The sequence below is a fragment of the Xyrauchen texanus genome, chromosome 6 (assembly GCF_025860055.1).
Source record: "Xyrauchen texanus isolate HMW12.3.18 chromosome 6, RBS_HiC_50CHRs, whole genome shotgun sequence".
Taxonomy (NCBI): domain Eukaryota; kingdom Metazoa; phylum Chordata; class Actinopteri; order Cypriniformes; family Catostomidae; genus Xyrauchen; species Xyrauchen texanus.
Window position 1 is genome coordinate 19,584,813 of NC_068281.1, and position 13,183 is coordinate 19,597,995.

At 37.6% G+C, this 13,183-nt stretch overlaps 1 protein-coding gene across 2 annotated transcripts; it reads left to right on the forward strand.

Annotated features, from left to right (window-relative positions):
- Positions 1 to 270: 270 nt before the first annotated feature.
- On the forward strand, positions 271 to 12,964 carry prpf4ba (pre-mRNA processing factor 4Ba). 2 transcript variants are annotated; one of them, XR_007970762.1, is made up of 16 exons: positions 271 to 538; positions 1,665 to 2,846; positions 3,163 to 3,303; positions 3,700 to 3,852; positions 3,949 to 4,030; positions 4,116 to 4,323; positions 6,873 to 6,946; positions 7,259 to 7,349; positions 7,468 to 7,615; positions 7,836 to 7,973; positions 8,126 to 8,279; positions 8,371 to 8,485; positions 8,683 to 8,834; positions 9,530 to 9,616; positions 9,929 to 12,316; positions 12,738 to 12,964. XR_007970762.1 is itself a non-coding variant. In XM_052128647.1 (15 exons), exons 1-15 carry the CDS (start codon positions 492 to 494, stop codon positions 10,130 to 10,132), a joined length of 2,976 nt encoding a protein of 991 aa, XP_051984607.1. In that variant the 5' UTR covers positions 271 to 491; the 3' UTR covers positions 10,133 to 12,964. The 2 variants fall into 2 exon arrangements, 1 of the variants encoding a protein (XP_051984607.1); XM_052128647.1 differs by having other exon boundaries at positions 9,929 to 12,964.
- The last annotated feature ends 219 nt before the right edge of the window (positions 12,965 to 13,183 follow it).

Genomic DNA, 13,183 nt, shown 5'->3' on the forward strand with positions numbered 1-13,183 from the left:
CGTTAATACGTCGTTCTGGGACATTATCGATGGTACCCTGCTTAGTTGTTCGCTCTTTGGCGCTCATACAGAGCGCATTGGTAAAGCTCCCGGATTTGGCCATCCCAAACATGGACATAATCCCAACTAACCTGCCTGAGCCCACCATTGTTAGACCCCAAAAACAAACTTAAGTTAGAAAGCTCACGCTTGTCGGTTGCAAAAAAACTAACAAAAAAACCCGTAGGTGGCGGTAGGTACCCTAAAGTGCGGAATAAGCCAAACCCCCAACGAACCCAAGTGATGAGTCGATTCAGTGATTAGGTCAGTTTAATATCGGCAAATATGACTTTGCAATGAACAATAATGCACACACACAGAGGAAAAGACTGAGAAACGTTTAAAACAATATGCGAGGGAACGTATATTTCGTTATTTTGACGACTGATTTCACAGCCCGTTTGAATTAGAATCGACTCTTTTCGACCACCGATACAGTAGGAACAATCAAGATGGCGAACATGGACGCATTTGCCAAAACAAAAGCAAAGGATTGTGCGTAAGTGACGCGTTTACAGCTCTTATGTTTTTGTTTGTTTGCATTTAAAGTTTTAAATATATGGTTACATGTTTAGTAAATTATATGATTTCAGTAATAATGGTGTGACGTACTAATACATGTTGACAAGTCTTAGCATTTCTTTAGCCGACATAGCCCAGCTGCTTTATGTTTTTGTAAATAATTTAAAGGAATATTCCGAGTTCAGTACAAGTTTATCTTAAACGACAGCATTTGTTGCATTTTGCTGATTGCCACAAAAATAATCTCAACTCGTCCCTCCTTTTATATATATATAAAAATCAAGGTTACAGTGAGGTTTCATTTACAGTGAAAGTGCAAGGGGACCATTTTTGGAGCGTAGGCAGAAATATGAAGCTTACTTTAATTCTTCTGTTGAATCATTGTATTATTTGAGCTGTATTTTGTCGTTTACAGTAATTACAGGGTTTACTTCGTTACATTTTCATACCAACAACGTTTACTTTGCACAGAAAATGGTACACTTTAAAAAGTGGTTATGCAATTGTGATACCACCATGATTTATTTCTGCTAGATTTCACACATAAAATAGATCTTTCCTTTTTTTTTTTCTTAAGTTTGTTCATTTAGTCAGGATAATATTTTTTGACTTGAATAAAAGAAGTTGACTTAGATGCTACTGTGTAAAAGAAATGTTTTAGGTTACCTGACAAAATATTGTTTTACAGTGTAGTAAGTTAAATTTTATCACAGGAAAATCATGTTAACATGCATATTGTTTACATCTTGTTGCTATACTTTTGAAAGAGTTTTTTAACATTTATGGATTGATCCAATTCGTTTCCAATTTAATTGTCTCACTGTAACTTTGATTGTTTTATTTATTTTTAAAGAATAGGAGGAGCAAGTCAATTCATTTTTGTGGTAATAAATATTATGCTACAAATGGTGTCAACTGAGTTTAACTTGTATTGAACCCAGAATATTCCTTTAAATAAACAAAACAGAAACAGATGGCTGAAATACATTGTGATGTTAACATTTATTTTCAGACAGCCTACCAAAACAAAATATCATTGTTATGCTGGTTGGAAATGGTTGGAAATGTTATGTATTAATTAACTGCTTCCCACTCTCTGTCAGGGGTGATGTGGAGAGCTCTGATAGTTTGGATGAGAGTGAAATTCTTCCTGGTGAAGGAGCTGGTAAAGCAGAAAACATGGGCTTTGCCAGTGAAGAAAAACACAAGAGAAGAAAACACAAACATCGAAGCAAACACAGAAAACATAAATATCACACACCAGATGACAGGGATCATAAATACAAGCACAAACTTAAGCGCAAACACAGAGACTCATCCAGGGGTGATAGAGACTATTCTACAAGCTGTGATGGTGCAATCATCTCTCCAAAGAGATCCAGGCTTGATGACCTGCTTGCTCTAGAGGAGTTAGAGAAACAGAGAGCCATGATTCAAGCAGAGCTTGATAACGAACTAATGGAAGGGACTGTGCAATCAGGCATTGGACTTATATTACAAGGTTATAACACCGACTCGGAGGAGGATAGTGAGATCCAGGAGGCTGTAGGAAATGGTGAGCAATGGAGATGGGATCTCAATGAACATGTCATTTCTAATGACCATGGGGACCATCAGACAACAATGGATATTGGAAGATCTCAACAAGATCACACATATGATGAAAAACTTGTTTCTTGGCATGAAGGCAGAAGCACATCTGTTGAGATGGTAGTCCGACAGCATAAGTCAGAAAAAAGAATAAGTAATTCTATGCTAGACATTAGCGGTCCCAGCCATGCAAGGGAGAGGAGACGATCACATAGCATAGAGAGGTCCAAATCTCCTGTGATGTCCAAGGGACGATTATCCGGTGATATAAAGATGGAGCGAAAGACAACCAATGCTGAAAGACCCACAAAGCCTGGTCAGCAAAATGTAGAACACATAAATACCAAATCTTCAGAGAGAAGGAGCAAGTCTAGATCTAAAGAAAGAAATACCAACTTGCCAGAAGTTGACAGAGACAGGGAGAGAGAAAGAAAATCAGTCAAGACACCTTCAAAAGAAGCCTTGTCTGGAAAAGAGAATAGATCTCCTTGCAGAAAACAAGAACAGCAGAGCCCCACTGTGCAGGCCAGGGCCCACCGCTCCCCTGAACACTTCCCAGTTACCCAGAGCACAGACAGAGGATCCAGACAGGACAGATCTTCATGCCACAACAGATCTCCTCCTAGGAGAGGCAGATCTCGGTCTGCTGAAAGGAGACGAAGAGAAGAAGACCGTCAGAGACTTTCTAATGACAGGTTGGACCCTCCTAATTGTCTTTCAAACACTGTTCATTACAGTGTTTGAAAGAAATGTGCAGTTCCTCTAACTTTGCAAGTTGTACATAGTTGAATCAGAGATAATTTGCAACTACTTCCATATACTGCTATAAATTACTAGTAATAATCGTACAGTAATATATTATTAATAATATTTGTATCACTTCCCTAGTTGCACTGGAATGATGAAGCGGGAGACAGTGTTATATTACATTACAATGTCAAACATCAGATTCTGATATACTCGCAGTCCACTTGTGTGAACCCCTCTTAAATTACTTTACGTCCCTTACAGGATGCGATCCCGTGATGAGGCATGGGGCCGTAGAGAATTTAGCCCATCTCTGAGGTCCAGACAGAGGTTAAACCGCTCCCCTCTCAGATGGACGTCCCGTTCTCCTAGGAGACGTAGTAGCAGGTCCCCTCTTAGACACAGGTGTTTGTAGTGTGCTTTTTCACCTTCTTACTGGGATAGTTCACCCAAAAATGAAAATTGTCATTATTCAACCTCACGTTGATCCAAACCGTATGACTGAGTTTAACATACCTAACATTTTGCTTTGTTTTCCGTGGAAGAAAGCCATACAGGTTTGGAACAAAGTGAGAGTGAGTAAATTTCATTTTTGGGTGAACTATCCCTTTAAAATCACACCCTCAAAATTCCTCTAAAAGGATGTAAGTAAATACACAATTAATAATCTATAAATAATAATGCATAAAACCAGTATATCTACTATAAATTATTTAGAGCTCTCCCCCAATCACCAAATGATTATATCTTTATGAAATGTTAAAACTAACTTTGCAGTTAAACTTCATCAAAATTGCGTAGATCTAGAGAGCGGGACAGGATGGATCGCAGACAGCAGTTGCATTCTGAATCTCAGAAAAGGTGGAAGAGAAGAAGCAGGGAAAGGGAGGACTTGTTTAAAGGCAGTCTGTCTGAAGGCATGAAGGTTGAGCAGGAAGATTCAGATGATGAAGTGTGGGTATTCAAGAGAATTACAGTATATTTTTATGTTGATGAGCATGTTCAGACTTAATTATGAATAATTGCATGAATTAATTGATCTTTGTTTAGGCTGGAGGACTATGACATCGATGAAGAGGATGAGGAGGCTTTGATAGACCAAAGGAGACTTCAGCGCTTGGCTATTATACAGGTCAGAATATTTCTTAGCACTACTATGGCTTCTGCTTTGTTTTATACCTAAATGTAATGTCGGTGTTTAATTTTGTCCCGTGCAGAAATATAAGTCTGTGAATGAGGACAGTAACATGTCAGGACTTTCAGAGCATGGTAGTCCTCAGAGCAGCAGTCACAGCCGATCGCCATCCCCAGATGACATCCTCGAGCGTGTGGCCGCTGATGTTAAAGCCTACGAACAAGAGAACCTGAACACGTTTGAGGATAATGTGAAGGCCAAGCATAATCTTGTCTCAGAAGAAAAGGATGGTATGTTATCTGCAAAATAAGGTGCATTTTACAGTTAAAAATGTTTTACATGTGATGTGAAGATGTCCCGTCATAAAATTGGTCTACAAAAAGCTATTTTACTGAACAAAAGGGTGGTCCTCCCTTATTGTGGCCAATAGGGATGTGCAAAACTACCAAATTTCATAATCGAATAGTCAGTTGTTTAATCAAGTAGTCAACTAGTCGGTGTTGAGGATAGTAATGTATAATTAAGGCTGATTTTTAACCCACAGCATAGGCTCCACGTAGTGTATAACGCGTTGGCTTGCATTTATAGTTCTGCGTTGGCGTGTCGGCATCGTTCTGTGAGTACACATACAAAATGTTAACTATATGTTTCATAAATAAACAAAAATAATAAACGCAATGTCATTTCTCGATTCAGAAGTATTTATTAAAATATGGTAGCATCAAAAATGAGTTCAAAGTATGTTAACATGTTGAAATGTAACATATTATTTATGGTGCCGGAATTGCAGGCAAAAAATTAATTGGGAAATGACTGTATGCTAGCCCTTGAGTCGCTTAAATAATAATATATACATGTTTTGGCATACTTTTGACATTCCGTGCTGAAAAAGAAATCATCAAATTAATGAATAACTACTTGCCTGAAAAAAACAAAATGGCAACAATGCATATAGGCAATATAACAAACAAATTAACATGTGCTTTTTAATTTGCAGACAAATTGGAATTGGAAGCATTCAGTTTCCATAACTTATTAAATATGATTCTTTACAGTACACATACTGCCAAACATACCGTCAAGTCATTGTGCCAATTGGAAAGTTTGCGAGTAGAATACAAAACATATTATTTCACTCACATATCAAATTAATATCAAGTAAACGCCCAGAGATAAAAGCTTTTAAAGTTTAGGCTACAAGCTGTAAATAGATGTCTTGTGCCACATTTTGCTTGTAGATTCATGAAACACAAACAGAATAAAATAACAGCATAGCTTCTGATTGAGAAATGTTCACGAGCCCAAACGCAATGACATCCTTGATATCATCCTGGGAGGCTGGTCCCTGGTTAAAGTTGTCCAGTCACAGCTGTTGTTAATATTCCTGCATTTACATGACATGACGGGATGCACTGTTACATTTTGAAGAGGTGCACGTCAGACCTTAGCTGTAGCTGTGGGTTGCCTATGCCCTAGGTTCAACGCAGAAGTATAAATTGGCCTTTCGACCTTTCTTTATTGTGAGGAGGAGGGCGTGGCCGGGCCGTGAGGACTCACAGCCGGCCCTGAAATGTTCTAATCAGCCGGGAGGGCGATAAAGACAAGCCGGAGGCACTAGTTCGAGAGACAGATCGAGAGAGACAAACAGCGTGTCTGTGTGTGTGTGTGTGTGTGTGTGTGTGTGTGTGTGTGTGTGTGTGTGTGTGTGTCTGCTGTGTGTGTGTGTGTCTAAGTTTATTTATGTCATTAAAAGTATCGTTTGACTGCTCAGCCGGTTCTCGCCTCCTCCTCGCCCATCCTTACCCATAACATTTATGTTCACGTGACCCTGATCAGACAAGATTTAGAATGAAATACGGATGCTAAGCACAGCACTGCAACATATTAACTAATGGATATTGAAAAAATATATATTGGCTAAATAAATAGAACATCTTATTGCAAAAAAAATTAACAGAAGAAAGGCTCCAATACAGAGCGGCACAAAACCCCTTATGCGCATCCTGGATGCAGAATTACGTGTTTTAATGTGAACAGAGCAGTTGGGAGTCTCAGGGTTATCCTTGCTGCACATTCAAAACATAGAACTTCAAGATACTGATGCGGGTACACATCTAGTTCATGAAATAATGCATTTGTACTGCCTATTTATTTAAGGAATGTCAGATAGATTCAGCAAAAGACTTGAATCTCTCCAAAACACCTCACAAATACAGGAATATTGCTCACCACAGAGGATTTAAAGTCTGACAGTGATAGTCTTGTAATGTATTGTTGATGCGGCGCTTTGATGGTTGAAACAGCTCCGGTGCATAAATAGACTAAACTTAAAGTTTTACTTTTTAAGTAAAAGAAAGTTTTACTGTGCTGACTATTAGTCATTTTTAAGCTCAGTGAGCTATAATCACTCAAAAATGCACTCCAATAAGTTATGTCTGTCGATCATTTTGAGAATTGCATCTCCCATTAAAACCATCACCACAAAGTTTTAATTTTAAGTCGACCCCACTAATCGTCTAGTCAGTTGTTGGATGACTAGTCGATTAGTCAACCACTGTGGCACACCATGGTCACCATGTTGAGATCAAATGGCCAGCTGTATACTACTTATTATCTCGGTAACCCCTTTATTATTGAGCGCTTCCAACATGTGCAAATAGGGTATGGTATTTTTGCAATGGCATTGGTAACCGAAAACGTTTACGTGATGCTGCATTTATGTCGATAGGTGTCAGTATGAAGTCCAAGACCACTGTCTTATTGGTTGTTTAGGAAGATGTCATATACGTTATCAATGAGCCTACGTTCCTTTCATTGCACCATTCTTCTTTTTCTTTAGGTACTAATCTGAAAAAGCCACAAGCCCCTGATATGTTCACAGAGTCGGATGACATGTTTGCTGCTTACTTTGATGTGAGTAGCCAAGTTCCTGCTCTCCATTGCATAGGTCAGTGGCTTTGCAAGCCCCAGAATTTGATTGAATTTGTCCATGTAAGAGGATCTCTACAGGTAGAGTTGCATAGTCCTATGCAAGCTGTTGTTTCTCTATTGGAAACGTTGTTCAAAGCTTTTTCCCAACTGGGAAATTTGACTCTATTGCACTCACATAATGCCCCTCAGACTTTGAAATAGTTTCTTTTGGTGTCTTGTGTCATTGAACTTTTTAATCAACTCTCTGAATTTAATCGTGATGACAATGATAATTCAAAAGTGATGTCTCCACAGAGTGCCCGGTTACGGGCAGCCGGCATTGGGAAGGACTTTAAGGAGAACCCAAGTCTTAGAGATAACTGGACAGATGCAGAGGGCTATTACCGTAAGTAATTTTTCCAGCCAGTTTTGCAGCAAATTTTATCTTGTTTGATTATGAGTATAAAGCTGGTCTCGTTTTAAAGAGGAACTGAAAATAATATCTGTTCTTTTCATGTGTTTAGGTGTGAACATTGGCGAGGTGTTGGACAAACGGTATGGAGTTTATGGCTACACAGGTCAGGGTGTCTTTAGTAACGTAATCCGAGCCAGAGACTTGGCCCGAGCCAATCGGGAGGTGGCAGTGAAAATAATACGCAACAATGAAATGATGTAAGACATTTCATAACCAAACACCTCTGTCTGGTACAGTTAGCTTCTTGTGTGGTTTTCTTATCAAACCAGAATGTATGGTGTTTTTTTATCTCTACAATGGTTGCCTTGGATTGTAAAGTAGATTGTGTTGATGTTTTTTTGATAAGGTTGATATTTTAAAAGGGTGCAGACCTCGTAGCTTTTTATGGTTTCAAAGCAGACATGTTTTTTCCCACAGGCAGAAGACAGGCCTCAAAGAGCTGGAGTTTCTTAAGAAACTAAATGATGCTGATGCTGATGATAAGTTCCATTGTTTGCAGCTGTTTAGACACTTTTACCACAAGCAGCATCTGTGTCTAGTATTTGAACCACTCAGGTACATGACAATCAAAATTTTCTAATGAATATATTCACTCAAAGCAGCTTCAATAATACCAGCTCAGGACAAACTATGTGTGTTTTGGTTCTATTCTGTTTTGAGTTACAGAATGGATCCTCAGTTAATGTATTCTTATTTTCTGGCTTTAGCATGAACCTCCGAGAGGTGTTGAGGAAGTATGGTAAGGATGTGGGGCTACACATCAAGGCTGTGCGCTCATACAGCCAGCAGCTTTTCTTGGCCCTCAAACTCCTCAAGCGATGCAACATCCTGCATGCTGACATCAAACCTGACAACATCCTGGTGAGTCGCATATGTCCTGTGACTAGTTTCAAGCAGTCTCTCTTTATGGATCTAATCTAATAATATAAATGTTTTTTGTCTTTCTCTGAAGGTGAATGAATCTAAGACCATTCTTAAATTGTGCGACTTTGGCTCAGGGTCACATGTGGCTGATAATGACATTACACCGTATCTGGTCAGCCGCTTCTACAGGGCACCTGAGATCAGTATGTCTGCTCTCAACTGAATTGAGAAAGCTGTCAGCGGTGTTCCCTTTAAAGACAGAACATATCGAAAGAGACATATTTTTACATATTTTGTACAGAAGTAGTGTGTACAAAATGTTACATGTGTAACACAGATAAGACTGGATAAATGTGTTTTAGCTTTAACTAAAATGTGTTTTCTTTTGCTCTTTTTGCAGTCATTGGAAAGTCATATGATTACGGAATCGATATGTGGTCTGTAGGCTGCACTCTCTATGAGCTGTACACAGGAAAAATCCTTTTCCCTGGAAAGACCAATAACCACATGCTGAAACTAGCCATGGACCTGAAAGGAAAAATGCCTAATAAAGTAAGAATTAATTAACCATGCATCAGATTTTAGGGATTAAATGGAAAATTAGAAATAAAGACAAAAATAAAACCTAGAGCAGACTTATCAAAGGAATTGTTCAGCCAGAAAGTATAGTTCTCTTATCATTTACTCACCCTTTTGCTGTCTCAAACTCATATGACTGAATTTATTCTGCAGAACACAAAGATTTTTTTAAAGAGATATGATATGTTGATATCCACACAATGCAAGTCAATGGGGTCCAAAACTTCCAAGCCCAAAAAAATGACACAAATGCAATATGCCTTTTATATATCCATGCCTTTTGAAACAATAAGATTGGTTTTGGGTGAGAAACAGACTGAGGAAGAGTGATTGAGCTTCAAATAGTGATCGCACCACGGAGACTGCAGATGGCAAGATTTGTAGTGAAAATAGTAGTTACATTTTGGTCTTTCCTCACCCAAAACTGATTGTATTGCTTTATAAGACATGGATTAAACCACACAAGTCTAATGGACTACCTTTATGCTGATTTTCTTTTTGGTATTCTTTTTTGAAGTTTTGGACCCCAATGACTTGCACTGTTTGGATATGAACACATACATCTATGAAAATATCTTCTTTTTGTGTTCCAATGATGTAAATGATGAGAGAATTATCATTTATTGGTGAACTATTCCTTTAAATACATATTATTTTTTTATTCACAGATGATCAGGAAAGGTCTGTTCAAGGACCAGCACTTTGACCAAAACTTGAACTTTTTGTACACAGAGGTTGATAAGGTCACAGAGAGGGTAAGCATTTGTGTATATCATAAATTTTCACATAGATCTATGAAAATGTCCTGTATAAATTGTATACTATTCTGATGATAGTGAAACTTTGTAATATGGCACTTTTTGTACCACTGTCTCCCTAAGATGATTTGCTGTTTTTTCCTCTTTTGTAAGTCGCTTTGGATAAGTGTCTGCCAAATGAATAAATGTATATGTAAATAATAATTTTTTTTTTTTTTAAACCACTAAATATTACTCTAAATTGATCTGCCTTTTCCACTCTTTGTCTCTCTCTTTCTTCCTCTCCCCATCTCTTTAATTTTTATACAGGAAAAGGTCACAGTCATGAGCACCATTAACCAGACTAAGGACCTGTTGATGGGCATGGTGGGTCGCCAGGCACTACCAGAGGACCAGCGAAAGAAGGTGGTTCAGCTCAAAGACCTGTTGGACCAGATCCTGGTGCTGGACCCAGCCAAGCGGATCACCATCAACCAGGCATTACAGCATCCTTTCATCCAAGAGAGAATATGACCATATCAACACACCTCAGAGACTCTGCCAGCTAATGATGGTTTTGTATCTGCCGATATGACTCGGATGGCAAAAGACCTTTTTGAAAAACTATGCTATTTAATTTTATTTGTTCAGATTTGTAGTACTTTTCGAAGCAGGACACGTTCAAGTTTTAAACCCTATATGCTGTAAAAAGAAAATTCTATCAAGATATTTTATATTCAGATTGCATGTTTATCTACCAAGCTACTTGTAAGTCAACAGCAGTTAAAATTATATTAATATCAAATATATTTTATATTATGTTAATTGTTCAGATTGTAAGGATGTCTGTCTTTGTGCTAAGATTACACATTTGTTATCTGATATTTGATGTTAGCCAAATATTACTCAACCACTCAAGGACTATTTATAGTGTGGCATGAAACAGACCAGCATAAATGCTGTCTATATTCACCCTCCCTTAGGTGTGTGAGAACGCAACCTGGCATGCAGGCCCTCGGCATGCCCTTGTCCTAGGTGTGTTTCTGATGAATCTGAGGTCTTGGGTCCTGCTTGACCTCATCTGCAGGGAAAAGCCTCCTCTGTAAAGGCAGGTTGTGCATCTGTATCAGTACACTGAAGGTAAGCTTACTCATCCATAAGAAACAGGATCATCCTTATGCATACTTGTGCATAATGCCTATTGGCTTCTCCTGCATGTTTACAAAGTGTAAATAAGATAAATGGATATTGATTGAGACCCTTTATCACTCGATGTGCTGGTGTTTCTCACAAAGCCAAATCTGTTAGTCTGAATGAAAAGGACTGGCTGATACGTTCATAAAAATGGAGGGAATCCCTTGAGCAATCCGGTTACATTTAACATTGAGGGTAAGGGTGAAGGGGAACCCAAATATTTGTAATGGACCAAGCACCTTCAGTGTACTGCCTCTGATAGACATAATGCACATTTTTTCAGAGTTGTGTTTACACTCAGCTCACATACTCGACATACTTACTTTGTAGAAGTGTTTGCTTTTTGAAACTGCATGTGAATATATGATATGTATTGCTTTAAATGCACTACTGTATAGTGTGTTTCGCTATGAATAGCCTATTTTGATATCTGTGACTCTTATGTTTATGACCATGTTGTCTTTTGATACAGGGGTATTCCTGCTCTGATCTATGAATCTGCTTGTTACAAGCGGTAATTGCTTCTTTACTTCATGCTTTAATTATTTTGTGTTCCAAAAAGATAAACAAGTCATACAAAACATAGCTCATGTGTGAAGAATTCTCTCTGTTAGTTTTACAAAGAAGTCTGTCCTGCATGAAAATTTAACCATTTGTATTTAATGTAAATTCATATTATTTGTTTTAGAAAAAATATATACAATAAAGATGTTTTGTGGTTGGAAAAAAATCCAGAAAACATGATTTTAGACCACCTCCTGCTCCTACTTGTGGTCTGACTTTCATAAATTCCATGTCTGTTAATTATAGCTGTAATAATGTTAGAACTTATAATTCGGTGTCTTATGAAAAGAAACGTATGGTCTGTTTTCTTTCAACCACACTAACTGATGTTTCTCCCACTGTTCTTTGTGTTCGAGTATATTCTCCGGCCACAGACTTTTGCCTGCCTGCCTCAGCTTTCAAAGGGACAAGACCTCTTCAAGGCCCTTTATCCAGGTCACTCCTAAAGGCATGTTAAGATCCAACACAAAGCAATGCTCTGATTAAGAACTTAACAGCCAGTTGAGAGGACTGATGCTTATGCGTTGTCCTCTGTGAACAGCCCCTTACATTTGAACATTCCATTGAACAGTTCAGATGGAAGATTAATTTTCTGGCAAAGTTTATTATTAAAATAACATACTTTTTACGATTTTAGTTTTGAATAGTTCTACCTGTCAGTGTCAGCCCAAGTTGTTTCAAAAATGGTCACAGAATAACTTGTCAACATACACCTTCATACTCTGCATTGGTTTTATCTATCCAAATGTACTACATAAGTAAATTTTTAGACAGCTGCATACTGTATATCACACATTAAATAATCACAATGTACATCAGCTGATGAGTGTGCATTTCCACAGGATGGTTCAAGAACGTGTGCTTTCTTGGATGTACCAAGATACTGGTATATTTATTCTTTGTATTTTAGGTGCTGTCAGTTTAGAGAAGACTCTTAAAGGGAATCGCATCTGGAAAAAGGTTTCTGTTTTAGAGAGTGCTCTTAAAGAGAATTATGTTTTGATTCTAAGATGACACTAGTTTTTAAAGGAGTTTCCTATGTACAATTTAACAAAGTTAGAGACTCTGCTTTTGTTTTCCATTTTATTGAGGCATATTATGATCTTAAGAGGCACTTTTGAGTAAATTAAGCAAATCCAAATATAAGATATTTATGCTGTATTACCCTATGCATATACCTGAGGTATATCTCCTAAATTTGCAATTATAAGCTGTGAATGTGCAGTAGTAAAATCGCTGTATTAATTAATGGATAAACATTTTTTTACGTATGGCAAATTTATGAATGAAAAGGTAATACTTTTCCTTTAGTTTTGAGAAATATGTTTGCATGTTACCCACAAGTGTTTAATCCAAACTAACCATTTAAATTCTATTTCAGGGTAAGTCTAAAAATTCTTCCATACTCTCATGTGACGGCAAGTGTGAGCGATATCCTGACTGCCAGCTGCTGTCCTACTCTATTATTGAAGTGCCTTTCAAGAGCTCATCTTATCCATTCATGGGCGAAAATTAACTACAACAACCGTGCACAGCATAACAATACATTTATTTTGTGTGAAATTAAATTCCAATATTGTTCATTTTTAATAAAAACTTTAAAAATTACATTGTCTAATGTCTTTACATTTTTCTGTAAAACAGAGTTAATTTAGCTGCTTACTGTCAACATAACACACATCTAGGAAAACTGTCCTCCAAACTGCTTAACAAAAGTGACTAAAAATATATCTAAAATACTGTATGACACAGAACACAAAAACCAATGTCAATGACACCTTTTTTTAAAGCTTAAAAAAAGAAAATTCTCCCATGATTTCCTCATCC

Excerpts from the sequence above, each read along its gene's own strand:
- prpf4ba (XM_052128647.1), top strand. The coding sequence starts at position 492 with ATGGCGAACATGGACGCATTTGCCAAAACAAAAGCAAAGGATTGTGC. Across the intron at positions 7,616-7,835 it reads ATACGCAACAATGAAATGAT|GCAGAAGACAGGCCTCAAAG; the intron begins GTAAGACATTTC and ends TTTTTCCCACAG. Across the intron at positions 8,835-9,529 it reads AAGGAAAAATGCCTAATAAA|ATGATCAGGAAAGGTCTGTT; the intron begins GTAAGAATTAAT and ends TTTTATTCACAG.